Genomic DNA, 27,691 nt, shown 5'->3' with positions numbered 1-27,691 from the left:
ATGTAATATTTCTTTCTCTTGGAGGAAGTTTGAGCACCATGGCTAAAAGATATGTGATTGTACACAGCAGGCGGAATCCTGATGTTCATTTTTACCTAAACCTCCATCTATGTAAAGGCCAGTCTGTAAGGATGAAGCAAGGGTCAGTGAGAGGAAGAATGTATGCATACAGGACAAAACAAAATGCTTCTGGTTTTTTGTTTGTTTGTTTGTTTGTTTGTTTTTACTATGGAGGGTATTCTGTCATCCCCATGAAATGGCAGAAAGGTTGGAATATATTTGATTTTTCCTACTTTGTGCCTAAGTGAGTAAACTAAGTAAACTTTATAAATTAAGTGGAAGGTGACGCTGGGCCATCATAATGTCCTTAAGGACACAATGACCATTTTACCCTTAATATCTTACTCTGAAAGTCATTATTGCCTATAACCTATCATAAGGGCTCTGTGTTTTTTAGAGACAAGTACAATACAACTTAGCACTTGTGGGGTCAAGGGGGAGATAATATTATTGATTCTAAGGTAATATCTAAAGAACATACAGATGAGATTTTAAAAATTGTGATAACCATTGTTTACTAGAGATTGATTCTAAGAGGATTTTTGTTTATTTAGAAATGTGCCGCATCTTTTTGTGCCAGTAGGATACGTGCTGTACCTTGTTTTTCAGTAGAAGAGATGGGACGTGCTAAGCAACGAGGCTCCACATTCTGGAGACTAGCTGCATTCATCAGGCCCTTAACAAACATCACCACGGCTCCGGGCTGCCTCTTACTGAGCTTATGAAGTAGGAAGATTCAACTGTATTTGGGGGGGAAATAACAAAATATTTTCTATAATCAGAACTAAACCACAAAGCCATTCTCACAAGCCCTAACTAATCTACAATACAATTCTATTCTATCTGAACAAAGTGTAAGAATTACTGCTCAGAATAGAAAAATATGCACTTTATATCTGAAAACGATATATTTGGAGAACAATTTATTAGGTATTTGCTTTTGTGTTTTTTCTGAGGACTCCAGTTTGAACGGAACTTTCTTAAAAGTTTTGAGGGAGTTTAACTGAGAAATTGCTAAGTCTATCTTTTATCCAGTTCCTAACGATAATGGTGGCAATACTCCTAAATTTCCGTCACAACTGGGGAGGGGCTGCAGTCACTCATGTGAACGTGAAGAAGCCAACATCACCCAATCATGAAGATGCCAGCAGCTCCCGAGTCCATCTGCTTCTTCTCGGCCTCTGTCCAGGATCATCCTGGTCATGGATGGTAAAGCAGAGATGAACAATCTTCAAAAAGTTTAAGACAACCCCTTAGTTTTCTTCTGTCATAAATGAAGTATGAAGTATTGACTATAAGCAAGAAATTTTTCCTTTTATTTGAAGCAAATACCTTATGGTCTTTCTTTGTATCCTTTCTTCTTTATTCTCTATTGCCTCAGAAAGTCAAACATAAATGTCATGAAACTCAGCTACATAAATTATTCAAAGTATGCATGACCCACATTAGGGATCTGGGTTGTGGTGTTGGAGGCACTGAGTGATAGATAATTGAACAATTTGTTTTGCCTCTTCTTGAGGCATTTGGCACTTATGAAAAAAATATAATTGAACTTTCTAGAGAGAATAAGTACTTCCCTACTTCTAAGTGCTTTCTTTTCAGATACCTTGAGGACTAGTCAGTATAAGCTGGCATAGGCACCACATGCCGGGTTCCGCATTCACGGCACCAGGCATTTTTGCAAGCAGAGCTCACGGCTGGGTCCGGGATGGGAGCGTTCCCAGCGAGGAAGGCTGACGTAGAGGGACCTGAGAGGAACACACGTGATTGTCAGCTTAGGAACATTGCATTGTCTCCGCCCAGCCAGCCCCTTGCCTTCCGTCTCATTAGGTGTCTCTCAGCCGTAATGTCAGAGTATGTGCTCCTAACAGGTAGTGTGTGGACACAGGTGATGCGCTCGGTCTAACAGCAGGCACGGAGACTCGTCAACAGAGAACCCACATTGGGCCACTTTTGACTATGTGTCTGCACCCCCCTTCCTGAGCACCCTCTTCATGGCCTCCTTGACATCTCTGTTCCTCAGTGTGTAGATGAGGGGGTTCACACTGGGGGTGACGATGGTGTAGAAAAGAGTCAGGAACTTTCCCTGGTCCTGGGAGGACGTGTTGGCCGGCTGGAGGTACATGTAGATGATGGTGCCGTAGAAGAGCGAGACCACGGTCAGGTGGGCGCTGCAGGTGTGCAAGGCTTTCTGCCTCCCGGCAGCAGACGTGATCCTGCGCACGGCGCGCGCGATGTGCCCGTAGGAGACGAGGATGAGGGTGAGTGGGGCCAGGATGACGAAGATGGCCAGCGCGAACGCCAGCGCCTCCAGGGCCATGGTGTCCACGCAGGCCATGCCGATCAGGGCCGGCATCTCGCAGAGAAAGTGGTCCACCCGCCGGCGCCCGCAGCGGGGCAGCATCAAGGTCTGGGGCGTCATGATGAGAGAATTGCCGAAGCCGCTCAGCCAGGCCAGGGCCGCCAGCTCCCCGCAGCGGCGCGGGCGCAGGAGGACGGCGTAGCGCAGGGGCTGGCAGACGGCCGCGCGGCGGTCGTAGGCCATGACGGCCAGGAGGACGCACTCCACCCCGCCCAGCGCCAGGACGAAGAAGAGCTGCGCGGCGCAGCCCAGGTAGCTGATGGTCTTGTCCGGGCCGCGCAGGTTGTAGAGCATCTGCGGGATGGAGCCGGTGGTGAAGCACAGGTCCAGGAAGGAGAGGTTGGCCAGGAAGAAGTACATGGGGGTGTGCAGCCGGGAGTCCAGCGCCGACAGCACGATGATGGTCACGTTGCCGAGAAGCGTCAGCAGGTAAAACGCGAGGACGACCGCAAAGAGGACCAGCTCCAGGCGGGGACGGTCCGAGAAGCCCGCCAGGACGAAGCCCTCGGGAGAACTTCTGTTGTCCTTCTCCATCACCTGGGACCACAGGCTACCTGTTGTGAGAAAGGTGAGCACCTGTGAAAAGTGTGGCGATGCTCCCTCCACATGGAGGGCTGGTGAAATGCTGGGTGCCCCACCCGTCAGTCAGCATCGCTACTGGGTCGCTACTGCTTGGCCCGAGGAGGACAGTACCGGGGAGTTCTTCAGGCTCCTGGCTGGTTGTTCACCAACCCTTTGCATCATTCTTTTAAAGATTTCAGAGAGGGAGATAGAAACATCAGTGATGAGAGAGAACCATTAATTGGCTGCCTCCTGCATGCCCCCTACTGGGGATCCAGCCCACAACCCAGGCATGTGCCTGTGACTGGCATCGAACCCAAGACCCTTCAGTCCACAGACTGATGCTCTATTCACTGAGCCAAACCAGCTAGGGCTGCAGCATTCGTTTCAGATTGCCAGAAATGAACACTCCAAATTGTCTACTTTTTCTTTTCTGTTTATAATGAGGAAGCACCAAATCTTCTAGTCACATGTAACCCATGGATAGGACGGGTGGCTTGTGTCTCCGCGTCAGAGAACCCAACTTGCTGTTGGCTGAAATCTCGTTCTAAACAACGTCTCATCGACACTGGAGACACCAGAGTCATATCCAACTCCAGGGTAAAAGTGACCCAGGGAATCTTAGAAAGAAGGTGACCCCACCATGACCCCACCATGACCCTACCATGACCCCACCATGCCCCTGCCCAGCCCTATCCTAAACCTCTGATGAAATGATGTTTTAAATCCTCTTGGTGTATTTTAACCCTGGGGTTGGGTGACTTTTCTGAAGTGGAGAATGCTTTCCTACAAAGACAAAAAAGAAAGAAGTAAAGCTATTGCCAGAACTCAATCCCAATGGAACTAACAGTCAGTGTTGTGTGAAAAGTCTTTCTCCCCTCTTGGTTACATTTATCCTCACAAAGAACTCTGCTTCCAGGAAAACTACATGGATTATTTTATGCATGCGTCTCTTATGAACCCATAGAAATGAAAGATTTTTTTAGCCTTTGACACTTCATTTTTATATAATTGATTTCATAGAGGAAGAGAGAGAAACATCAATGATGAGAGAGAATCATTGATCAGCTGCCTCCTGCATGCCCCCTACTGGGGATTGCACACCCCACACTGGGGATGGAGCCCACAACCCGGGTATGTGGCCTGAATGGGAATCAAGCTGTGATCTCCTAGTTCATAGGTTGATGCTCAACCATTGAGCCACGCTGGCCAGGCTCTTTATGACACTTCACACTTTTAATTACTGGGCAGTGTTTTTATGTCTTGGGGGAATTTTTTGTGTAATGTAAGTTATCCAGGGACACAGTTTCATTCTGATAGTTTTGCATATTTTCCTAAGCAGTTACTAAGAAGTAATAGAGCTGTGACGCTTAGTAAAAGGGAATGTATTCCATCTCTCAGGTGATTAGGGCACAAAATAAGGTTCCACTGCTCTAGGAATGCTTCAGTAATTAAATCAGGTTGTGGCATGTGTTCCCAACAAGAGTTCTAACAAGGCTTTGCACCTCAGAACGGACGCTTATTGGAAATTACAGGATTGTCCAAGTCCTCACTCCAGAGGCTGCAGCAGCGCCCCCAGTGCAACGGACGCATGTGACACTCGGAGATGGACCATCCAGTGATTACATAGCTGTTGGCCAACACTCGCAACGAAGCCAGCATGCCAGCATTGCAAAGTGGAAATTATATATACTAGTATATGTTTAAGAAAAAACAAATATGTATATACAGACAACCTGGGAGGGTAGACACCACGCTAATGACAGTGAATGTTTCTGGGGTAGGAAACTGAGTCAGAGACACGGACTTTCTTTAAATCTACAACATTTTATTTCTTTAAAAATAGCTGGAAGTATGACCATAATGAATTGCTATTAATTCTGAAGAGTGGAGTATATGTATACCTTTCCTACTAGTCTTGTAAGTTTACATATGTTTAAAATATCTAAAAATAGGAAAGAAAACATTACAGTATAAAGCACAAATCATTTCAATATTAACGTAACTGATACTTATGGACCTCGTGAAGTAGGCAGGAATGTTAACCAGTTTACCTCATTTCATGCTCAAAGCAGCTCCAGGGGTCAGCAGGGTCATTAGGCATCCTCCCAGAATAAGCCACCGAGGCCAGAGTAGCCCAGAACCCTCCTCGTTGGAGTTCAAAGTCCAGTGTTAACAATGAACAGCCCAGTTGCTGAGAGCCCATTATTCAACATCCTCTCTGGTGATACAGATCAGAATTACTATTTTACTCTTAAGGTTTTTCCAGTTCAGTAGATTCCACTTATCTTTTAATTCATGTTTTTGATAAGAACTCTATTAAGTGAGTTCAAACTCTCTCTCCAGCTTTCTCATAGAATGAGTGATATTTAATCACCATCTTTACTACTTGATCAAACCTACATTAAAGTGCATGATATGTCTAATGGCCCACAATTCAGCTCTAGTCTATGGTTAAAACAACAACAAAAGCCAAAACCGGATGACTGGGTGGAGGCCTGAGTCCCATTTCTTCCAAAAGGATCATTAACTTACCAAATTTGACGGCACCCGGAGACATGCCATGTCTACCATTCTTTCCTTTCCTGGGACTTCACTCGGGAGTCCAGGTGGGATGACCAGAGTGGAAACAAGGAGAAAGCAAAGATGACATCGGGAAATCTGTGAGGATGGAAAGGAGATAAAGAGCAGCTGGACCTGGATGGAGAGAGAATGTTGATGAGCAAACAGCAGTCACACCACCTGGGGGCCCTGAACACCCACCTCTCCCTCCTACTTGGGGAAGGGGGATGGGCTCTGAGGTACCCTCAGCACAGGGAACACAGCCGGGTTCCAAGGGTCCAAGTTGGAAAAGAAAGAACTTCATATGGCTTTCAGAGTTGATATAGGCTTGGACACTTCCTTTTCTGCCTCTCCCTGTGGAGTAAAACGTTCTTTTTAAAAAATTCCCTGAACTAATTATCTCTAACAAGGTTTGGGAGACTGTGAGGTCTCAGAGGAAAGATTACTCTTCCCAACACACACACACATGCACACACCCCAGAGGGAGAGGGAGAGAGAGAGAGGGAGAGAGAGAGAGAGAGAGAGAGAGAGAGAGAGAAGCCCTTCTCACTGGGTCTCATCAAGACCAGGAGTCAGTACTGAGCATTAAGGCTCAGAAAGTGGCCACCTCACTCTTCTCCTTCAGAAGAGCCCGGAATCGATGGAAGATGTGGGAGGACCTGCTTGTGTGGTCTCCTCTGTGACCCGTGCCCTCTGCCCCCTGCTTGGGGCCAACAGGGCAGAGAAGGGCTGATCACAGTCCTTCACCATTTTACTTACTCAGATGAGTTTCCTCTGCAATTTTAAGTTCCATAATAATAAAGTTCAACTTGAATATTTTCTATTTAAGACAGATGTGTCAAGAGGAGGGTAAGAAAATGAAGAGATTGACTTTTAAAATTAGTACAAAAGCAAAAGAGTCCAAAATGTTAAAATAATCTTGTTTCAATTTGCCAAATTTGGTGTAAAATTATTACGATTATCTCCAGAAAGTTACTGTGTATCTGATTGACAGATGACTTTAGCTGTCACTAGAATAAATGAGCAGGTTTTGGTTTGTAAGAAAGACAAAAAACAAAACAAAAAAACAGTAGGATGCCGGTGCTCCTTCAGATCACTTCACTGTCTGCTACAGTCCTGGGGAACAAGGCAGAAAGAAGTGCATCTCGAAAGCACGTTCTCTACAGGTTTTCACGTCAAATTCACCCTTTGCAAAGCAAATTCACCTTTTGCAAATGAAATTCAACTCACCCTTTGCAAAGCAAATTCACCTTTTGCAAATGAAATTCAATTCACCCTTTGCAAAGCAAAATTTTCCACCAAAATAATTTCAAAAGCTTTGTAACAAAAATAAATCTTATGCAAAGTTGTTGTTAAAATTAAATATTTTATTGCATGTATATAGTAATAAACATAAAATACTTTTTAACGTCAGAAATACTTATTTACTTATTTCCCTTATAATGGTTCCACGTGTTCAGATTCGAGAATCCTGTCATGATTCCTTTTAAGGTTATGCACGGATTTTCTTCAATTATCTGCTCGATTTCGTTTAATATCAAGGTGTTTAACTTGCTAATGCTCTTACCTCCACGTTTTTTTCTATCAACAACCATTCTTCTTATACTGGTAAATAATTGACTTTGCCATATTGTTTTTAATACTGGCGATTGCAGCTGATTCATTTACCATTCTACCATCTCCATAACATTTTATTAAAATAGAAGGCAGGTCACTGGCACAGATTCAGATTGCTAGCCGCCCCCCTCCCACACACAAAAAGTCTTATTTTCCCCTACCTTGTACCGTACACAGGGAAAAACATCAACATGTGAATCTGTGCCAGTGACCTGCCTTTTTTTTTTTAAGTCGCGGCTGGTACGATCGTATGTCGGTGGATTATTACATCGGACAACAGGGCTTCTTGATCTGGATCCCTCAATTTCCAACGCATTCCTCAGCACACACGTGTTGGCAATGAGCTTCCAGAGCTTGATTCAGTGTTTGATGCATCCATTTTCAGGGTCTAAAAAAAATATTCAGGATTTATGTAAAAATACCTTAATGGAATCAAAATATGTAAAAAGCCAATTAACACCATCACAAAGTTAGGTTCAGAGAAAAAAGAAAACATGTTGATGTGATGTGTGTTTTTCCCTATGTACGGTGTAATGAAGGAAAAATAAGGCATTTTTTTTGGTGGTGGTGGTGGGGCGGCTAGCAATCTGAATCTGTGCCAGGAAGCTGCCTTCTAACACACAATCTTGCTGGCCGATAATTAACTCCTTTGATGCCTGTCCTGTCTTGCAGAACCTGTTTCCCAAAATACTCCCATTTTACAGAGGCCACAGACCAGGAACCATACACAACCCCCAGAGGGGTTATCAGCACTGGCGCCAGGCCAGACCTTTGGGTGTAATCTCACGTCCCCCATCCCAAACACGGGGCTTTTCGCAGAGCCCATGAAAGGTCCAGAAGCCTGCCATATTGGGGGGACAAAGAAACCAAAGGGCATTAAGGGAAAGCTCCCTCCATATTCATCACTCAGGGTTTGCAGACTGACTCCCCTGAGTCATGGCACTAGTGCAATCTGCAATAAAGGCAACTTTTCTGAATTTTCTCTGAGTGCCCAGCTGATTAATTCTCTGGCACTGCCTGGCAGCTTATCTGCAACAGTGTAAAACAAACTACATAAAATTGAAGCAGTTCTGTCTTTCCCAGATGCATACTCTCTAGACTGGACTCAGTTATGTACATGTGCATATTAACATTTAACTTACCTTAGTATCATACCATTTATAGGAAAGTGTGATTTTTGTAAGTACTTTGTGATTTGAAGTTACAGGGGCTCACCAATTGAAAGAAAACTGTTTACAATGTAAGATCAAATCACTATATGTATATGTATAAATTGATCACCTAGCAAATGCTAGTTCATACAACTGGCCTGAACACATGCGTTAACTACAAATACAATCACACACACAAAAAATGGCTCTATTGTGTTACCTCACTCTATTTTCACCCCAAAGTGAATTTGCTTTGCAAAAGGGTGAATTTGAAGTGGAAAACCTGTATGTATTATTTGACTACTGTTTAAATTTTTCAAGTAGGGTTTGCAAATAGTTCTCATTATAGTTTTGCATAATTATCAAGCAACAGTGTCCAAGGTAGCTATAGCCAAGCCTTTGGGGGAAAGGCATGCAGAAGTTAACATGGGGGGGGGGAACCACACACACACACACACACACACACACACAAAACTCAGAAGTTAACCCTGAAAAAAGGAATAGTTTGAATGGGAAACCAGAGTCTAAAAGAGAAATGAAGTTAGTCATTCCAAAGAGAAGCACCAGGGCTCACTACTTAGAACCCAATGATCCAAGTCAAGTTACTTAACATTAGTGACTTTTTTTTAAATCTGAAAAACAAATGGAAGTAATACTTGTGTTTCAAGGTTGTGGTGAGGCCCACATGAAGAATTATGTTACCAGCAATAAAAAAGAAAGAACTCTTACCATTTGCAACAGCATGGAGGGATCTGGAGAGTATTATGCTGAGCGAAATAAGCCAGTCAGAGAAAGATAAGTATCACATGATCCCACTCATATGTGGAATCTAATGAACCAAATAAGCTGATGATCAAAAATAGACCCAGAGCCATAGAAGCATGGAACAGACTGTTAGACCTCAGAGGGAAGGCAGGGGAGGGTGGATGGGAAGAGATCCACTAATGAACTTTTGTGCATATATGCATATCCTGGGGACACCGACAATGGGTGGTGAGGGACTGGGGGGAGGATGGGAACGGCCTGGAAGAGGCTAATGGAGGGAAAGGAGGACCTATGTAATACTTTCAACAATAAAGATTAAAAAGAATCAAATACAGTGTGTGCGTGTTGGGGTGGGGGTGGGGGGTGCGGAGATTATGCTACCAAACAAAGAGTTCATCCACCGGCATTGGCAGAGCCGAACACTGCACACTGAGAATTGCAGTGGAGAATTAGAGTCGCTTTACGTTCAGAGACTAAGCCAGGAGTGCGGGGAAGTTCTTGCTCAACAGCCCGCCCCATCCAGGGTCCGGGGTCCAGGGCGGGTATGAACGTTCAGGAGAGACAGGTAAGTGGAAGCCAGGCCCGCAGGTTTAACTGGAGGACGTTGGAATAAGGGGGCGTCAGCACCAGGTCTTCCTGGACAGCGGATCCCCCTCTGAAAGGGCTCCAGGTTCAAGGTCCGGTCATGTCCTGGGTCTTGGTTCCATGGGGGGCAGGCCGAGAAGTTCTCCCCTCTTAGCGCCTCATGACTTGCAGTTTTGTTCTGTTGTCTCAGTGTCGTGAGACCAGAATGGGGCCATTTTGAGCTGTTCCTGCTGTTAGAAACACAAATCCCAGAACTACCGGAGCTGTGAGCCCTCCTTGGCCCCCAACCGGAACTCAAATGCAAAAGCGTGTGTGCAGACTTCTCGGGAGTGTGTGCAGGTGTTTCTTCGCGGTCTGGCAGGTGTACTGGTAAAGAAACATCACGCCAAAGTCACTACCTCTTCTTTGCTAGGAGAAAGGAATCGAAGCCAAGTCCTACTCAATAACAGCGAAACGCCATCTAAACATGTTTTTTTTAAAGAAAATGAATTAATAGTTCGGCAAAATAGCAGGAAAAAAATACCTTCTTGGCGCCAGGCAGCGGCTCCAGCACGTGGGCATTGGTGGTTCAGTGGTAGAATTCTCGCCTGCCACGCGGGAGGCCCGGGTTCGATTCCCGGCCAATGCACTCATGCCTTTTTTTTCTTTTTTAAAAATCCTTCCAATCATGTTGAAATACCCAGTTCAAGGGTCAAGGACTTTCCACACTCGAATTTTGGCCTCCTTGCACATCCTGACTAAAGGACTGGAGTTGTTCATGCTAGGCGAGGGGCGGGCTGGAAACCAGCTCTTTTCTAACAGAAACATCGAAGTTTTTGCCTTCAGAATATTTGGACTCAATGTATTCTGGACTCATTGTTCTGTTCTAAGACTGAATAAAATCAATAAATAGTCTTTGAAGAAAAATCATTTTTAATATACAAACTTTTAAAGGGAAGTAGAATCAAGGAATGATTTTAATTCAGCAGCTGTCCTGCAGGGAGCAGAGTGGCGCAGCGGAAGCGTGCTGGGCCCATAACCCAGAGGTCGATGGATCGAAACCATCCTCTGCTAGTTACTTTTCCAAAACTATGTCGGAGGCATTTAGAGAGTAATCTTATACAACCTTCTCTGGGTATGTCTTCTCCTCCTCCCCCGCCCCCCACGCCTGCGAAGGTGTCTCTAGCTGACGAAATCTTGGATAACTGCAGGGAACTTCTGAGACAAAAAAATAAATAAAATACAACACACGTTTTTCTACATGACATAAAGCGTCTTTCTTAAAAGTTTATATTTTTATTTTGATGTTTTGCTTTCAAATCCATGTATTTGTAGACTGGACTTACTGGATTATTAACTTGAATTTTCTTTCACATGCAAAATAAATAACACAATGAAAAGGTTAATTGAGGAAATGTCATATGTAACCTCTCTGAGAGAAGAGAACATTAACCCATCAGCTGAGGGATGTCCATCTCTGCCTACCACCATACTGTAAACAAGAATGTAAGTTTAGAGTTTGAAAGGAATATATATATATATATCTTAGATAGATAGATATAGATATTTTCCATTTCAGAGATTCAGTTAAAGGGAGTTGGGAATATTTAACATTATAAATCTCCCAACAGTCTCAAATCTTTGCTCCTTAGCACTTACCACGGTGTAGTAGATTGTATATTTTATTTGAATACTAAATGAATATTTAGTATTTTCTCCCCCTGAAGGGATGTAAATTTACAAGAACAGAGATTTTTGTCTGTTTTCACACTGTGGTTACTATAACATCTAGAACACGGGCTGGCACATCTTAGTCGCTGGTGATTTGGTAAATACTGTATGTTAGAAGCTGCAATTTCTAACACACCCAACACCAGGATACGGCATTAGTCTTCACCTTTTTCCTTTAATTAAAAAAAAAACACACACACACACAGAGAAGAGTACAAAAATGACAACACAAAATTGATCCACTGTTTAACATTAGAACATATTAACTATAAATATCCTTTATAGTTAAAGACAAAAGCACACATAAAATTAAAGTATTTCTCACACATAAAATTAAAGTATTCTTCAACTGTTAACTTGTAACCATCTAGGCTACCAGTATCACAGTGCACGTGTTTAAGAACTCTTCTTTTACTTAATAATGGCTCCAAATCGAAAGAGTAGTGATGCTGGCAATTCAGATATGTCAAACAGATGCTGTAAAGTGCTTCCCTTCCTTTGAGTGAAAAGGTGAAAGTTCTTGACTTAATAAGGAAAGAGGGCAAAAATTATATGCTGAAGTTGCTAAGATCGACAGTAAGAATAAATCTTCTGTCTGTAAAATTGTGAAGAAAAAGAAAGTTGTGCTACTTTGCTGTTGCACCTCAAACGGCAAAAGTTACAGCCACAGGGTGTGGTAAGTGCTTAGTGAAGAGGAAAGTGGCATTCATGTGCAGGAAACTGTTCTGATTGGCCCCAATGTTTTGCACCCGAAAGCACTGAGCCTACGGGAAGGGACACCCTGGAACGAGTGACAGCATTCACATACCTTTCTTTGTAGTATATTGTTATAATTGTTCTGTTTCAGTATTATTGTTGCTAATCTCTCACTTGCCTAATTTATAAGTTAAACTTCATTATATGTGTGTATAGGAAAAAAACGGCACATATAAGGTTTGGTGCTATCCATGGTTTCAGGCATCTGATGGAGGTCTTGCAACTATTAGGGGCAGAAATAGAATATTAGACACTAACTAAGAAATATTACCAGTAATCATACTCTTTAACCGTGATTGTTCTTTTCTGATTACAGACGGCACATTTTCATTTCCCTGGGAGTGTACGCCCTGGAACATGGGCGCTCACATCGGAATGCAAGCCATCCTCCTGTCCCGAGAACTGCCTATCATATGGAAAGATTGACAGCCTTGTGGCTGAGACCATCTAGTCCCAGAGGCACCTGCTCTTTACAACCCAAGTTTATTGCCTGTGATCTGGTCCTGGGGCACCTGGAGGTGCCTGCCCTCTGTGACCCCCCCCCTGCCCCCCTCCAGCCAGCATGGCTTGTAACCTGCAATGAGTATCCTGTGCCCACGTCCCCATGCCTGTAATTCCTACGTTCCCATGTCATCTTTGTTCTTCTGCCCAATATAGAGAGCTGGCTTATGGGAGGAGGGGGGTTGGGGGGGAAAGCAGATTTTTGTGGATGGCCTGTTGCTCTCCCACACTGCCGGAAATATTGGAATAAATGCTCATATAGGATTCAGCCCCGTCTCTGCTGAATTGGCAGTTATAATACTGCACTGCATTTCTCAAGATTGAATCAAAGCTATGTCATATGTCACATCGTTAGCAATAGCTTCAGGTGACACATGAGAAGATTATTTCTGTGGGAAGGGACTTCGGGATAACTTTTAGTCGAGGAGCAAAGACTGGGAAGATAAAACAGTGTGGCGAATGACAGAGCATTGTGGCAGCCAGGATTCCTCAAAGCATCGGCCTCCCATTACAGACTTCATTTTGGAGCTTTGGTGCTGACCTTAGAGATCTCCAAGCTTCAGAATTCCCCACCCACCCCAGAGGCCTAGAAACTCCAGAGACCCGAGTGCCTACTGATGAGGTTTGGAGGAGGAAAATGGGACTGAGACTGGCTTACCTGCCCCCCCCCCGCCCCCGGCCATTCCATACTCCTCAGCCAGGGCCATTGCATTTCATTAGCATTGGTGTCTGATGAAGGGCAAGAGTGTAATGGCCACTGTAATGAGAAGGCATCTTCACAAGATCAGAGCAGGCAACTCCACAGAATTTATTGCAGGTCATTTACTTACAGGACAATTGGGCCACAGCAGACAGCCAGCCAGCAATATTGCACAAAATATGCTCCCTATCTGTTGCAGTGCCGTTTAAAATCGTACAATTCGGGTACCAATGATGGACAAGACAAAGGGACAAAGAATGTGGTAGCACTGGGTATATCCTCCTGGTGGTTTTGTGATGAATGATTGGTTTTCATCGATACTATAAACAGTTTGATACTTATCTCAATTTTCATGCCATTCTGGCTATTGCTAAAATATATACTTATGGTATGTGGACGAAAAGGGGCCACATGCTAACCAACCTGACTACCTCCAGGAAGGCCTGCCTGACAGCCTTGCAAACTCAGAGACTTAAAGTAACCACAAAGGATGTTCTGAAATGAAAACCTTTTAATTAAAAAACAGTTTATAGTAGGTAGGCATGTCCTAGGCCAGTATCTTCCTTGACAAAGACCAACTTTGATCTTTACTGAGCATGTTGTCTTTTTGCATCTAAGATAACATACCTGTGACCTGTCAGGGTAACTTGTAACTTCCCTTTTTCCGGACCCTCAGGGTGCAACCAATGGCACCAGAGCAGAGACCATTCCCTCCTTGTTGTTGTTATCTGTTCATTGTTGCCTGTTAACTATCCTGTACTCATCTGTGTGTGTGAAGGAAACACATGTCTATCATTTTACTTTTTATCCAATCACCTAGGTTTCCCCACTTTGCTTTCTCCCACCTCCCTGATCTATCACCAATGGATTTCCTGTAACCCACTTGATGGTAATTTATAAAAATAGGTGAAAAACCACCATTCTCCAGTGCATTATCTTAATTCATTGAGATTCTGCTTCCCGGCAATGGTGGACAGTTCGGCTCAAATGAACTCACATTCTTTACCGGTTTGAACGTCCTTAGTTAACAGCTGTTGTAAGGAACACGGAGCCACCAACGAGAAAGCGTGGCTGTGCTGGCTAAGGACAGTGACGTTGGTCAGTCACAGCGTGAAACAAAAATGAAAGGATATCCGGGACAGAGACGGGGCTGGTGGTGGTCACACCTCCATCTCCACGGAAGGGCTGAGGGCGGCTGAGGGTGCCATCGCTTTGGAAGGAGGAAATGAGCACCGAGGCACGATTGGGAGGGAGCATTGAAAGACTTTCCCTGGCCTTCGGTCCACTCTGGGTCCTGGCTGCCTGGCCTTCGGTCCACTCTGGGTCCTGGCTGCCCAGCCTTCGGCCCATTTCCTACCGCAAGGGGCGTTTCTGGGTCCGCTCCTCTTACTCCACACGGGGCCCAACTTGAGTCTCGGGGTTTCTGATCCTGGACTCTCAGATCGCAGCCTGAGCACTGGCCCTGCTCAGCAAGTCCGGGCGTCCCTCCCACTCATCCTGAGAAACAGGGAGAACTCGGCCGAGTTTGGGGAGCCCCGACCGTCCTGATTAGCTCAGAGGCCTGGCTGCAGGGCCCGACGAGGCCCGCACCTCACGCGGGGCCGCAGTTTTCTCTCTCAGACCGACTAGGAAAAGCACTCAGAAGTCTGTCTGGCACGTTGGGACCCAGGGCGGGCTTTTCAAATAGTCCCGACGCCCAATGACACGGGGGCGCTCCTGGCATTGGTGGAGGAAGCAAAAACGAAATGCTGGCTGCTGTGGGAGAAGGCCAAAGGGAACGCGTCTTTCAATGGCCTGAAAGAACCCGGACTGAACCGGCAGACACTGGCCCCATGCTTATCCAAACACTTATTCCTTCTCTCCAGTCACGTTCCTCTCGAACCAGCCACCCGCCTCTTTTAAGGAAACCCAGATACAGGAAAAACGAGCCAGCTGTTTCTGTGAAAGTGTGGGTGGCTCTGAAAAGAGCCTTTGGGGTCAGGAGTCAGGCCGCTCGCTCGCGCGTCTACTTGGAGCTGGTGTACTTGGTGACGGCCTTGGTGCCCTCGGACACGGCGTGCTTGGCCAGCTCGCCGGGCAGCAGCAGGCGCACGGCCGTCTGGATCTCGCGGGACGTGATGGTCGAGCGCTTGTTGTAATGCGCCAGGCGCGACGCCTCGCCCGCGATGCGCTCGAAGATGTCGTTGACGAACGAGTTCATGATGCCCATGGCCTTGGACGAGATGCCGGTGTCGGGGTGCACCTGCTTGAGCACCTTGTACACGTACACCGAGTAGCTCTCCTTGCGGCTGCGCTTGCGCTTCTTGCCGTCCTTCTTCTGCGCCTTGGTCACCGCCTTCTTGGAGCCCTTCTTCGGGGCGGGCGCGGACTTCGCTGGTTCCGGCATTTTGAGATCTCAGGAGACTGTGAGGAAAATGCGGCTGGAGCCGAATCTCTGCTACTTATAGAGACTTTATGCTAATGAGGGATGCAGAGAGCCTCTTAGTTCATTGGCAGACAAACGCCAAGGCTGTCATCCTTGGGCCGGCCTATGCAAATGAGGTATGGAAATGAGACTCTCCTATTGGTTATGTGCCTGAGTCTGTTCCTAGCTAATCAGACACTCCGATTTGCTCCCAGGACCTGCCTATAAAAACGGCCATGTTCCCCCTATTCCCAGAACTGGTCTGCTCGGGCGAGTGTCCATTTTTCCTTTTTGCAAAGACTTATTTTTAATTTCCTAATGTCCGGACGCGGAAAGCAGGGCGGCAAGGCGCGCGCCAAGGCTAAGTCTCGCTCCTCGCGGGCCGGACTGCAGTTCCCCGTGGGCCGCGTGCACCGGCTGCTCCGCAAGGGCAACTACGCCGAGCGCGTCGGGGCGGGCGCGCCCGTGTACCTGGCGGCCGTGCTGGAGTACCTGACGGCCGAGATCCTGGAGCTGGCGGGCAACGCGGCCCGCGACAACAAGAAGACGCGCATCATCCCGCGCCACCTGCAGCTGGCCATCCGCAACGACGAGGAGCTCAACAAGCTGCTGGGCAAGGTGACCATCGCGCAGGGCGGCGTGCTGCCCAACATCCAGGCCGTGCTGCTGCCCAAGAAGACCGAGAGCCACCACAAGGCCAAGGGCAAGTAGAAGCCTGCGTTCCTTTGGCAACAGCGCAAACAACTAAACCAAAGGCTCTTTTCAGAGCCACCCACCTTCGCACTGAAAGGGCTTGCATTTTTTTTTTTTTCCATAAGCAGCTGCTTGAAAATGGTTTTTACCGTGTTTGGTCAGTAGATGTCAGTAAACACCCATAAGAGCGAAATTAACCTCTGAAGAGATACATTAAAAGGAAAAGTTATCAGCCAAGTAGAAACAAAAGGTGTTTGGTTTCAGGTAATTAAGGCGATCGCTGTAGCAATACCTCAAGGTTAAGATAAGAAATACATTGTATATAAAGAGGATGTTTGGTCAAAGGTGACTATTCAAATGCAAATGTAGTTAATGACCCGCCGCAATAAACCACCTTTTCAGTCTCTTGTTGGGTAGTTTTGCATTTTAATAGGACAAATCACCTGTAAGTCGGTCTGCAACACTGCTTGAGCCTTAACCGTTTGCAAATAGGAAAACAATACTTTATGTGCCCGCAGTCATGCCCTTTTCTTTATTTTTCATTCTTGTTTATGCTATTACACGTATCCTCTTCCCGCCTCCACCCTCATGTCCTTAGGCAGAACTTAACACAGGCTTCAGCGTTACTTTAAAAAGGCTTAGTAACCTTTGCAACATTCAAAAACTTGAGTATTTTCTAAAGATTTTACACAGGCCTCAGGTAAAAGTGTCAAACGTAGTGGCATGCTTTCTGTGAGGATGCTGATTAATAGGGAATACATATATTAATGTAGTTAGAACAGAAAATAAAATCACTTCAATTAATGGTCTTGTTGCATTTAGGGAAAGTATATGAAGACAGAACATTTAAAAATCTCCAAGTTGGGGGTGGGGAGTGGGAAAGTATAAGGTCATATGGGGAAATCAAGAAATTTATGTTGAAATCCGTCTTCCTAAACTTGAATGAGGCAAAAACATGTCACTTAGCCAATCACATTTAGCGCGCGCCTTTTCAAAAGGAACACAGGAAAGGCAGTTTAAGCGCCAAAATGTACAATTCTTATCAAGCGAACAACATATGTCTGTGATAATTTGTGCGGGGATAAAGCCACAATATTGTGAAAGAGACGGTATAAAGACGATAGAGGAGAAAAACGGTAGATAGAAAACCCTTTCTGAAAGGGTGCTTGGGAGGAAAAAGTTAATTTTCGGTCTTAACCCACCGGAAGTCCCACCTATCCGGAAGTAATCGCCGCTAGCAATAACTTTACTCTGAGGCTTGATGGACAGATAATTCTTCCAATCAGAGCGGGACTCGCCTTATATATACTGGTTGAGATCCCATTCTCCCCTTCATTCCCAGCTTAGCCTCTCGTTGCTTTGCAATGGCTCGCACCAAGCAGACGGCGCGCAAGTCCACGGGCGGGAAGGCGCCGCCGGCCACGGGCGGCGTGAAGAAGCCGCACCGCTACCGGCCCGGCACCGTGGCCCTGCGCGAGATCCGCCGCTACCAGAAGTCCACGGAGCTGCTGATCCGCAAGCTGCCCTTCCAGCGCCTGGTGCGCGAGATCGCGCAGGACTTCAAGACCGACCTGCGCTTCCAGAGCTCGGCCGTCATGGCGCTGCAGGAGGCGTGCGAGGCCTACCTGGTGGGGCTGTTCGAGGACACCAACCTGTGCGCCATCCACGCCAAGCGCGTCACCATCATGCCCAAGGACATCCAGCTGGCGCGCCGCATCCGCGGGGAGCGGGCGTGAGCTCCGTCCTACCCACTTGCGCCGAAACCCAAAGGCTCTTTTCAGAGCCACTTCCATCCTCACTGACAGTGGCTGTTGCACTCCTAGTTTACGTGTTAAAAACGCAAGCCCAGTGCACAATTTATGGAAATTGCGTTCCCTCTAGGACTACTGGTATCATTTTCCTCAGCCAATTGGGTGACAAGATTGGTAAGGCCTCACGTTCAGTGTTTACATGATAGTAGCTATTTAGGGAAACAAGTTGCTTAACCAACTGTTGCCTTTGTCAAAGCCAACTATGTATCCGCAAAGATAAAGTCACCGCTTGAACCCTTGTTATCCGCCGAGGAAAGAGGTAAAGTGAAGGAACCTGTCCACAGGGAAGGAATTCAGCCCATCCCGTAACAAGGGCTTCAGCGCATAGATTTTGGCACCTCCCTTACCCACTTCTGATAGTCACAAATATGCTCATTACGTCTGGTAGTCGAACCTGGAAATACCTCTTCACGGTCTGGACAGGCGATCTGTGCTCCCTCTCTAGCTCTAGAAGTTTCTCTTCCAAAGGCCCTCAACTATTGGAGGATAAGGCCATGCAGGTTCCTTTCAACAAATCTGGGAAGAAAAGGAGAAGATGGGATTCAGCCTCCAATGGCTGTAGGAAAACAAAGTTGAATTAGGGTTATTCTGGTTTTCACTTGCCTAAGTGGCCTAAAAGAGGGTTTGTAGGAATGACAGTTCTGTGTTAGAAACTTTGAGTGTAGTGGTTTATTATTCACTTTGAAGGAAAAATTCTTATAAAATGGACACAGCTGAGTGGCTAGCAATTATAGGAATAACTTTTAAAGGTCACTTGTAATCAGATAATGCAAATTAAAACCGTGAAATATTGCATAATACCCAGCAAATGATCAAAATCAGAAAGTTGGGTTTGCCAAGCATTGCATGAGAGGTAGAGAAACGTGGTGGTTTACTAATGGTGGGGGCTGGGTGAAAAATGTGAAGAGATTAAAATAAAAGGATTTGGTAGTCATTAGTAAATAAAAGTATTTAAAGAAAAGGAGTGCCTACAGATCCCTCCTGGCTCTTTCATACCACTTTTAACCTTTAATTTAGTGCCGATATCCAGTTTCGAATCAGTTGTGTGCACACATCACAAGCCCTGGGTCTGGCAATGCTAATTCTGTGCTGGAATTCCTGTACTTTCCTTCAATTTTGAATTCCTTTAGCCCTCGGCCCAGAAGTTGCTTCTTACAGATCTGACTCCTCCCTAAGTTCCCTAGTATCCGGTGTCTACTTTTTTTGCTACATATTGCTTTATTTGCTTTTGTGTTATTCCCCCTTAGATTGAGTTTCTTTAGAACAAGCAGTGTCTTACTAACATTCTTAACTGGTGGGACCTAAGGGTGAAGTACATTATTTGTTGAAAGTATAAATGCATTATAATTTACAAAAACGACAAACAGAAGAAATAGTCTTTGTGCCTGCATTTCTTGAAATGGCAAACTGGGAAGTTGCCTAAACGTTCTAATCTTTCCCAAGGCCTAGACCAAAAGGACCTCGCCATGCTGGTATAGACATGAGAAACACACCACAGTGTTTGACCTCTCTATTCTCAAAGCCGCCTCAGCTTTATTCAGAGAAGTTGGTTCATATTTTTCAAACTGTAGGTCTCCACCATCACTGCTCTTGGAATCCACTTCTTAGCATCTAGTGGTCATTGCTTTTGTAACCAGGCACTCAATGGGTCCTTGCTGCCTGTCACTACTTCAGCCAGTTCAGCAGAGACAAGGCTGAATCATATCTGAGCATCTATTCCAATACTGCCGACAGCAGGGAGAGCAGCAGGTCACCCACAAACATCTGCTCTGAACCCCACGATAGCCAGCTGCTTATATTGGGTAGGACAAAGATTACATGGGAAGTAAGCAAAGGGTATGGCAAATGGGCAGTTTACAGGTAATGCAGGCTGGAGATTTGCAACGGCCTGCAAGTATTAAAAGGATGGGGGTCTTCAAAGGGCTGGCAGTTCTGGTGTCTGCAACAAGGTTGTTAATCTTTCCATAAGAATAGGCAGCTCCCTGGTGGGGAGGACAGGCTGCATTTCCAGGCGAGCTCCCAGGTTCCACGTGCAACCCCCAGCCAGGTTAGACTGTGCCTTCTTTCATCAGAACAAAACAATCACGGTTAACAGAGCAGGGTTAATATTTCTTACAATTATAGCTGGTCCCCAACATTGTATTTCTGCCCCCTAGCACTATATGTGCACATCTAGCATGCCTGTGGTAATACATATACTGCCAAGTAGTCCTATAAATTAGGTGTTTTTACAAATTCAAGACAATTACTTATTAAAGGTTCCAGATTTGCCACCTTCCTGCTGACACACAATGGGTGTCTATGGAAACCACCCCTATTAACGTCCCCTCAAGAGATGCTCGGATTTGCTGACACCTGTCACTTAAGCTAATTTCCAGTATGGACCTGGGTGAACATCTTGGGATGATAGTCAGCATGGCGTTGAAATTCTAGCCCGTCAGGAACACAACTATTAAGTCAACTAGTCTGGGTTGCAAAAGCTGCTGAGAGCCAATTCTGAAATGTGGCCAGGCTGAGGCAAGGACGGCACCTTGTGTTGGGTAACAAATTACACTGAATGGCTAAGAGGTGAAAGTGATTGGAAATGCAACTAAGTCGCGCTGCCCTTCTAGTGACTATAGGAGGGGCTCTGAAAAGACCCTTTGTTCACTCGTTTTCAAACGTGGTCTTTATTGGCCTTGTGGTGGCTCTCGGTCTTCTTGGGCAGCAGCACGGCCTGGATGTTGGGCAGCACGCCGCCCTGCGCGATGGTCACCTTGCCCAGCAGCTTGTTGAGCTCCTCGTCGTTGCGGATGGCCAGCTGCAGGTGGCGCGGGATGATGCGCGTCTTCTTTGTTGTCGCGGGCCGCGTTGCCCGCCAGCTCCAGGATCTCGGCCGTCAGGTACTCCAGCACGGCCGCCAGGTACACGGGCGCGCCCGCCCCGACGCGCTCGGCGTAGTTGCCCTTGCGGAGCAGCCGGTGCACGCGGCCCACGGGGAACTGCAGTCCGGCCCGCGAGGAGCGAGACTTAGCCTTGGCGCGCGCCTTGCCGCCCTGCTTTCCGCGTCCGGACATTAGGAAATTAAAAATAAGTCTCTACAAACTTCACTGCAAGTGGCTGCAAAAGTGAAAGTGCGCGGGCGGCACTTTTTATAAACGTTTGTGGCGCGAAGAAGCAGCTGTGTCATTGGTTCAGGTTTCAGCTTCATCTAAACCAGTGAGCGTGCAAGTTTGGGATTCTGGCGCTCTGATTGGGCAGAGCTAAGTTTTGAGCTTGCTCTCAGGAGCCAACACACACAGGGCTCTGGTTTATCACCTTATTTGCATGCGAGGTTCTATATAAAGAGGCCACAGCGCGCTTCGTTGTTACTTTTCCTCTCACCCACCAAGCCCGCTGAGCTCCCGACCATGCCCGAGCCCGCCAAGTCCGCGCCCGCCCCGAAGAAGGGCTCCAAGAAGGCGGTGACCAAGGCGCAGAAGAAGGACGGCAAGAAGCGCAAGCGCAGCCGCAAGGAGAGCTACTCGGTGTACGTGTACAAGGTGCTCAAGCAGGTGCACCCCGACACCGGCATCTCGTCCAAGGCCATGGGCATCATGAACTCGTTCGTCAACGACATCTTCGAGCGCATCGCGGGCGAGGCGTCGCGCCTGGCGCATTACAACAAGCGCTCGACCATCACGTCCCGCGAGATCCAGACGGCCGTGCGCCTGCTGCTGCCCGGCGAGCTGGCCAAGCACGCCGTGTCCGAGGGCACCAAGGCCGTCACCAAGTACACCAGCTCCAAGTAGACGCGCGAGCGAGCGGCCTGACTCCTGAACCCAAAGGCTCTTTTCAGAGCCACTCAGTCTTCTAAAAAGAACTGACTCACTCTTTATACCGGGTAAGTGTTATTTGCGGTCTAGTTGTAAACTTTCACTGCGATGCAGCGCATGCTGAGGCCACCTCTACATTTTGAGATTGGCAAGTGCAGTAAAGAAAAGCAAAATGCTCATCGTAAAACAATCCAATCACACTTAACCATGTTAACCGCTAAAGGCTTCTGTGTGAAGTTTGAATGTCCCATTCATGCAATGTGTGCCTTGATAATGTTGCATTTCGCACCCACTGAGGATTCCAGCTGTCTTATTTCCCTTTGGCGGGTGGACGACGCTAGTACTCTTCCCCTGTGCGCTGGTTTCTTAAGTATTAAAGTTAGAAAGCCAAAAGGGAAAAAGTGAGATATCTCACGCATCCGTCAGGTCAAAGTGGGCAGCAGTAACAGCCAATCCAGATGTACGGGAAGTTTGGAAGGAACGACATCCCTGTGCAATTCTATTATTATTGCTTTAATACGATTCAGGGTTCATTGCAGAATTGGGGGCCTTGAGGCTTTGTGAGAGGAACCGCCATTTTACTCACTTTCTCATTTCTCTGAGTGAAATTACTCTTCCTGTCAAATCAAATCCATGTTTTTTCTCTGCTTTGCTTGCATGTACTCTTTCTCTACTAATTGGAAGAAAAATTTAAAGATTGGAAAGTAGAGCAGAAAAAAAAAAAAGAACAAGGGGAGCAGTGGGCCATTCCCCGCCCCCAACCCAGGATGTCAAAATCCACCTCTCCATTGTAAGCCCTTGGGGACAGCATAGGTATTTAAAACGTTTGGTCTTTTCCCAGGATCATCATGGAATGACTTCCATCCTGAATGTATTTGCTGAAGCGTTCTGACAATGCCCTGTATGCAATTACGGGCCCCCTGGTGATTCAGTTCACTCCCAGGTGTTTACATGAGAGTATTCTGCACACGGCAGTGAGATCTGTGAGAAATGAGCAATGCTATTTTGAATAGCAAAATACTAGAAGCAACCACATGTTAATGGCCAATATGTCTATTGGGGTGCATTCACACAGTGGGATAGCATATCGCACAGAAAAGGATTGAAATACACAGCACTCCAAAGAACTTTAGAAACATAAATCTCAGAAGGTTGATATATATGTGGTACCTTTTTATAAAGCTTGAAAATAAAGCCAAATTTCTCTTTTTTAAAAAAATTTATTTTATTGATGCTTCACAGAGAGGAAGGGAAAGAGTCAGAAACACCGATCACCTGCCTCCTGCACACTCCCCACTGGGAATGTGCCCACAACCAAGGTACATGCCCTTGACCGGAATCGAACCTGGGACCCTTGAGTCCGCAGGCTGACGCTCTATCCACTGAGCCAAACCGGTTAGGAAAAGACCAAATTTCTCTTGAAGCACATGTGTGTGGTTTAAAAAAATTTTTTTAAAGAATTTTAAGAGGTAGTTTCATAAGTAAATGTTTTTAAATAGCAGGCAGTGCCTACCTCTGATCCACGCAGGGCAAGGGAATGAATGAGGAAAAGCTCTGAGGTAGAAATAGAAGTTGTATAAAACAAGTTCCAAGAATCATCTATGTAATCATAAGGAAATCCTGTGAGGACCCCACGCCCACTGGTACATCTCTCGACTGTATGACTTTCTCTTCGAGAGTGTAGAAGAAAAAGACCAACAGAGGCCACTGGAAGAACATGTAGATTCAGAAAACGCAAGATTTTAGCTCAGTCAGCAGCCCATCTTCTCCAGCTGTTAACTCAGCTTCTCATAGAACCTATGACAGCCCTCTGCAGGGCCATGCATGTGTTTGTACGCACATGTGTGTATTTAGTCTATACTGTTATGTACTTTTGTAACTACAGTGGGGCCTTGACTTATGAGTGTCCTAAGAGTTTTTTGAGATACCAGCTGTCTCTCGGCTGATTTTTTGCATTGAGTTGACAAAGTAATTTGAGTTAACGAGCTCCTTAACGAGCTCAGTCTCGGAATGAATTAAACTTGTAAGTCAAGGCCCCACTGTATATGTGTGTCTACCCTTCCCTCAATGCTGTTATAAGAGAAATCACACTTTAAAAAAAAAGTATCTTCTCTCCTTCCACATCACAAGATATTTGTGGATAGTAAGTTCCCCATACATTTGGGGTTTTTAAATCACTACTTTTCAAAGCACAGGTGCCTTTGATTTGGCCATTAGTGCACAGATGCAGAAAATAAACAGCCAATTCTGATATTGTCTTGTCTTGTAGAATGAGGGAATTCAAAGATAATATCCAGGAGAGAAAATGGGAACAGAATTTAGAGGCATTAAGATACCTAAACACTTACGTCCCGGGCCTGGAGAATGTGAATATGTTAGAGTCGCCAAAGGAAGAACGCACGAGGCCAAAGTGGTAAGGGCTGATAAATGGATTAGGTCATATGGATACCAGATGGGCTGAGTCACAAAATGGTGCCAGCACCCAGGGATGGAGAGTCAGAGGTTTTAAAGGACTCTAGACGGCTTTCTCTGGGCGGAAAACTGTCTGGGAGGATCTGGATCCTAGGAAGGTCTGGAGGGGAAGGATAATGGTCTTAGCAAGTGGAATGTGGTCTAAGCTAAAGGGAACGTCGGTTGTGAAGTGTCCTAAAGGTCAGTTCGCAGGGGAGGGAGTATCGATTCAATTATTTGATCAGACCTAACGTATAAATGTGTGTTTTGTGTCAGGGACTGCTTGAGTGACCTGGAATTGTCGGCAGAGAAGACGATGTCTAGAAGAATATGGAGGACGGTGGCTAAAGTCAGCAGCAAGGAGATGAACATGCAGAGGGCATTTTGGCCCATCTAGACAAGGTTCACACAGCGGGGCCCTCACACGCCAGCATTTATGTCACTTTATTGGTTTTCATTGGAATTTATAGCTGGTAGCTCCAATAATTCACATGATTTGCTCCAAATAATTTTTGTCAATATTTTTTACCTAAAGAATAATTTCTAGAACAGAGAGAAAGAGATTGAAGCATAGAAACGGATGAGAAAAATCTGATTCTAAAGGTCAGTTTTTCCTGAGTTTTATCACCTGAGTAGACTGATGCCTGCTAGCTGGGTGTCGTGGATACTTCAACGAGCCTGTGATTCTTTCTTTTTCTTTAATCTTCACTCAAGGATATGTTTATTGATTTTTTTTTTGAGAGAGAGAGAGAGAGAGAGAGAGAGAGAGGGAGGGAGGGAGGAAGAGAGAGAAACAATACTCGGAAAGAGCCACCCAGCCAGCCAGGGTGAGCCTGTGATTGCTGGAAGCCGGTCCACCCTTGCTGCTTGACACAGTTGCTGCAGGGAAGAAACATCTGCACAGCATATGTTTCAAGGGACCTGGCGTATATGGCATATGTTTGTTCCCCCTCTTAGTGCTATGTGTTTTAACCAGGACCACCTCCCTGAGAAAGGTTGTTTCCCCAGGTGGGGATTTTTCCCTGGAGTTAGGGATTAACAGGACTAAGGAAGGGAATCAGTAAAACCCCTTAACTAAGTGCCAGGTGGGTAGTTTATCTCCATAACTATGAACAATCACGCTTAAGCTACATAATATTTACTTAGGATAATCTCCTTCAGTTACTTCCTTGTAGTTTAACAGAATAGTAGAGTAGTGACCTTGGAATGGAGATAACACCTTTGGAATAGAATGGATAGGATTAAAATCAACCGAACTAGATGGAGATGGGATTTTTGGCAAAAGTCAGATAAGAAACTATGGACATGAAACAAGGAGCTGTAGGACCCAAAACATACCATGATGTGCCTATAGAGGCATGCTTATAGGATCAAATGGTATAAATACAGATGTAATGAGAGAATAAAGAGAGAACCTGGCTATGCTGATCATCTGAACGCTGTCTCCGTGTCATTCCTTCTTCGCCGACTCCATCCACACCTTTGGGAACCCCTGGACCTGCTGGGGCGGGGCTAGACCCCAACATGTGATTCTTCAGCAAAATGGAGACAATAACAAGGCCCCAGTTTTTTTAGGACTTTATAAGATGGCGTACACTGTGGACGAAAGGGGCCACCTGCTAGCCTGACTAGCTCAGGGGAGGCCTGTGTGGTGGCCTTGCAAACTCGAGAGACCTAAAGTCACCACAAAGGATGGTCTGAAGTGAAAACGTTCTAACTAAAAGCAGTTTATGGCAGGTAGTCCTAGGCTAGATTCTTCCCTGACAAGAGTCTATCTTTACCATAACTAAGCCTGTCGTTGTCCTTTCCATCTAACGTCCTTTTTTCTGAACCCCTCAGGGCACAACCAATGCCCCAGGACACCAGGATGACCACAAGTTCCTGAATTGTTATTGTTATGATGTTAATTGTGTAAAAGAATCCCAGAGGTTTTCCAGCATTGCTTTCTGCACCTTCCTAATCTATCACCAGTGAATTTTATGATCCCATTTATGTTTCCTCCTTTGATTGTAATGTATAAAAATGGGTGAAAAACCACCATTTTCCAGAGCATTGTCTCAATGCGGTGAGATTCTGCTTCCTGGCAATTGTCGACAGTTTGGCTCAAAGAAACACAAAATTTTTTTACAGGTTTGAATGTTTCCTTACGGTGACAACACTGATTCCAAGCATGTTCTTGATCCCTGGATAAGGTACACATATACAAGTTACCATGAAAAATGTATCACATAGATTTTTTTTCTTTCAACAGATTAAGTAATGATTTAAAAGTTTGAGAAGTAGCCCTGGCTGGTTTGGCTCAGTGGATAGAGTGTTGGCCTGTGGACTGAAGGGTCCCAGGTTTGAATCTGCTCAAGGGCACATGCTTGGTTTGGGGCTCAATCCCCAGGTCGTACAGGAGGCAGCCGATCAATGACTCTCTCATCATTGATGTTTCCATTTCTTTCTCCCTTCTTCTATGAAGTCAATAAAAGTGTATTTTTTTTAAAAAGTTTGAGAAATAAAAGTATCACTATAAATGTTTTACCACAATGTGAACTTCTTGAGTTATATATTTTTATATTTCCTGAGTTAGGCATATAATAGTGGTTCAGTTTAATACATTAATTAAACTAACGTTTTCCTAGATCTGTACAAAGTGCCATGGGGAGCCCAGGAAATTATGGTAAATAGTATGTGAACTTTGGTGGTTAAAATATTGAAATTGAGAATCAAATATCATTCTCTCTTCTCTGCTCACCCAGAGCTTATCTCGAGCTCCGTGTCACCACAGTAAACAGCATGTACCTGGAACTGAATGATATTTTTTAAAAATATTGATCCAAAGTGGTGATGGAAATAAAGAAAAAATACTCTTCCATTGTGATTTTCTTTTCTGTTCATGGTCAGAGGTAGGGTAGTGATGTAAAGTTGTCTTTTGAAATACTCTTTTATAAAGAGTACTAGAGGCCCGGTGCACAAAAATTTGTGCACTCGGGGGGGAGGGGGGTTCCTCAGCCCGGCCTGTGCCCACTCGCAGTCTGGGACCCCTCAGGGGATGACCACCTGCTGGCTTAGGGCTGGCTTAGGCCTGCTCCTGGGTGGCAGAGGGCAGGCCCAATCCCTAGGTGCAGCCCCTGGTCGGGCTCAGAGCAGGGCTGATTAGGGAGTTAGGGCGCCGCCCCCTGTCATACACACAGCAGGGCGGATCAGGGGGTTGGGGCGTCGT

General features: G+C 45.7%; 5 protein-coding genes, 2 non-coding genes and 1 pseudogene across 7 annotated transcripts; 5 read left to right on the top strand and 3 right to left on the bottom strand.

Annotated features, from left to right (window-relative positions):
* Positions 1-2,017: 2,017 nt before the first annotated feature.
* LOC102250028 (putative olfactory receptor 2W6) lies at positions 2,018-2,965 on the bottom strand. Its single transcript, XM_014541909.1, has one exon. The coding sequence runs from the start codon at positions 2,954-2,956 to the stop codon at positions 2,018-2,020; it is 939 nt and encodes a 312-aa protein (XP_014397395.1). The 5' UTR covers positions 2,957-2,965.
* Positions 2,966-10,220: 7,255 nt separating this feature from the next.
* TRNAG-GCC lies at positions 10,221-10,291 on the top strand. The gene has a single exon. It is a non-coding gene; the product is annotated as a tRNA-Gly (tRNA).
* Positions 10,292-10,644: 353 nt separating this feature from the next.
* TRNAM-CAU lies at positions 10,645-10,716 on the top strand. The gene has a single exon. It is a non-coding gene; the product is annotated as a tRNA-Met (tRNA).
* A 4,570-nt stretch (positions 10,717-15,286) lies between these two features.
* On the bottom strand, positions 15,287-15,748 carry LOC102247655 (histone H2B type 1). Its single transcript, XM_014541921.1, has one exon. The coding sequence runs from the start codon at positions 15,714-15,716 to the stop codon at positions 15,336-15,338; it is 381 nt and encodes a 126-aa protein (XP_014397407.1). The 5' UTR covers positions 15,717-15,748; the 3' UTR covers positions 15,287-15,335.
* A 259-nt stretch (positions 15,749-16,007) lies between these two features.
* LOC102247075 (histone H2A type 1) lies at positions 16,008-16,533 on the top strand. Its single transcript, XM_005869003.2, has one exon. The coding sequence runs from the start codon at positions 16,053-16,055 to the stop codon at positions 16,443-16,445; it is 393 nt and encodes a 130-aa protein (XP_005869065.1). The 5' UTR covers positions 16,008-16,052; the 3' UTR covers positions 16,446-16,533.
* A 1,187-nt stretch (positions 16,534-17,720) lies between these two features.
* LOC102247369 (histone H3.1) lies at positions 17,721-18,237 on the top strand. Its single transcript, XM_005869004.2, has one exon. The coding sequence runs from the start codon at positions 17,792-17,794 to the stop codon at positions 18,161-18,163; it is 372 nt and encodes a 123-aa protein (XP_005869066.1). The 5' UTR covers positions 17,721-17,791; the 3' UTR covers positions 18,164-18,237.
* Positions 18,238-20,879: 2,642 nt separating this feature from the next.
* Positions 20,880-21,316, bottom strand: LOC102249736 (annotated as a pseudogene).
* Positions 21,317-21,584: 268 nt separating this feature from the next.
* Positions 21,585-25,229, top strand: LOC102246756 (histone H2B type 1). Its single transcript, XM_005869002.2, has 3 exons — positions 21,585-22,100; positions 24,302-24,445; positions 24,760-25,229. Exon 1 carries the CDS (start codon positions 21,628-21,630, stop codon positions 22,006-22,008), a length of 381 nt encoding a protein of 126 aa, XP_005869064.1. The 5' UTR covers positions 21,585-21,627; the 3' UTR covers positions 22,009-22,100; positions 24,302-24,445; positions 24,760-25,229.
* Positions 25,230-27,691: the final 2,462 nt, after the last annotated feature.

The sequence above is a fragment of the Myotis brandtii genome, unplaced genomic scaffold (assembly GCF_000412655.1).
Source record: "Myotis brandtii unplaced genomic scaffold, ASM41265v1 scaffold2814, whole genome shotgun sequence".
In the NCBI taxonomy this organism is placed as follows: Eukaryota; Metazoa; Chordata; class Mammalia; order Chiroptera; family Vespertilionidae; genus Myotis; species Myotis brandtii.
This window is presented reverse-complemented; position numbering and strand designations above follow the sequence as displayed.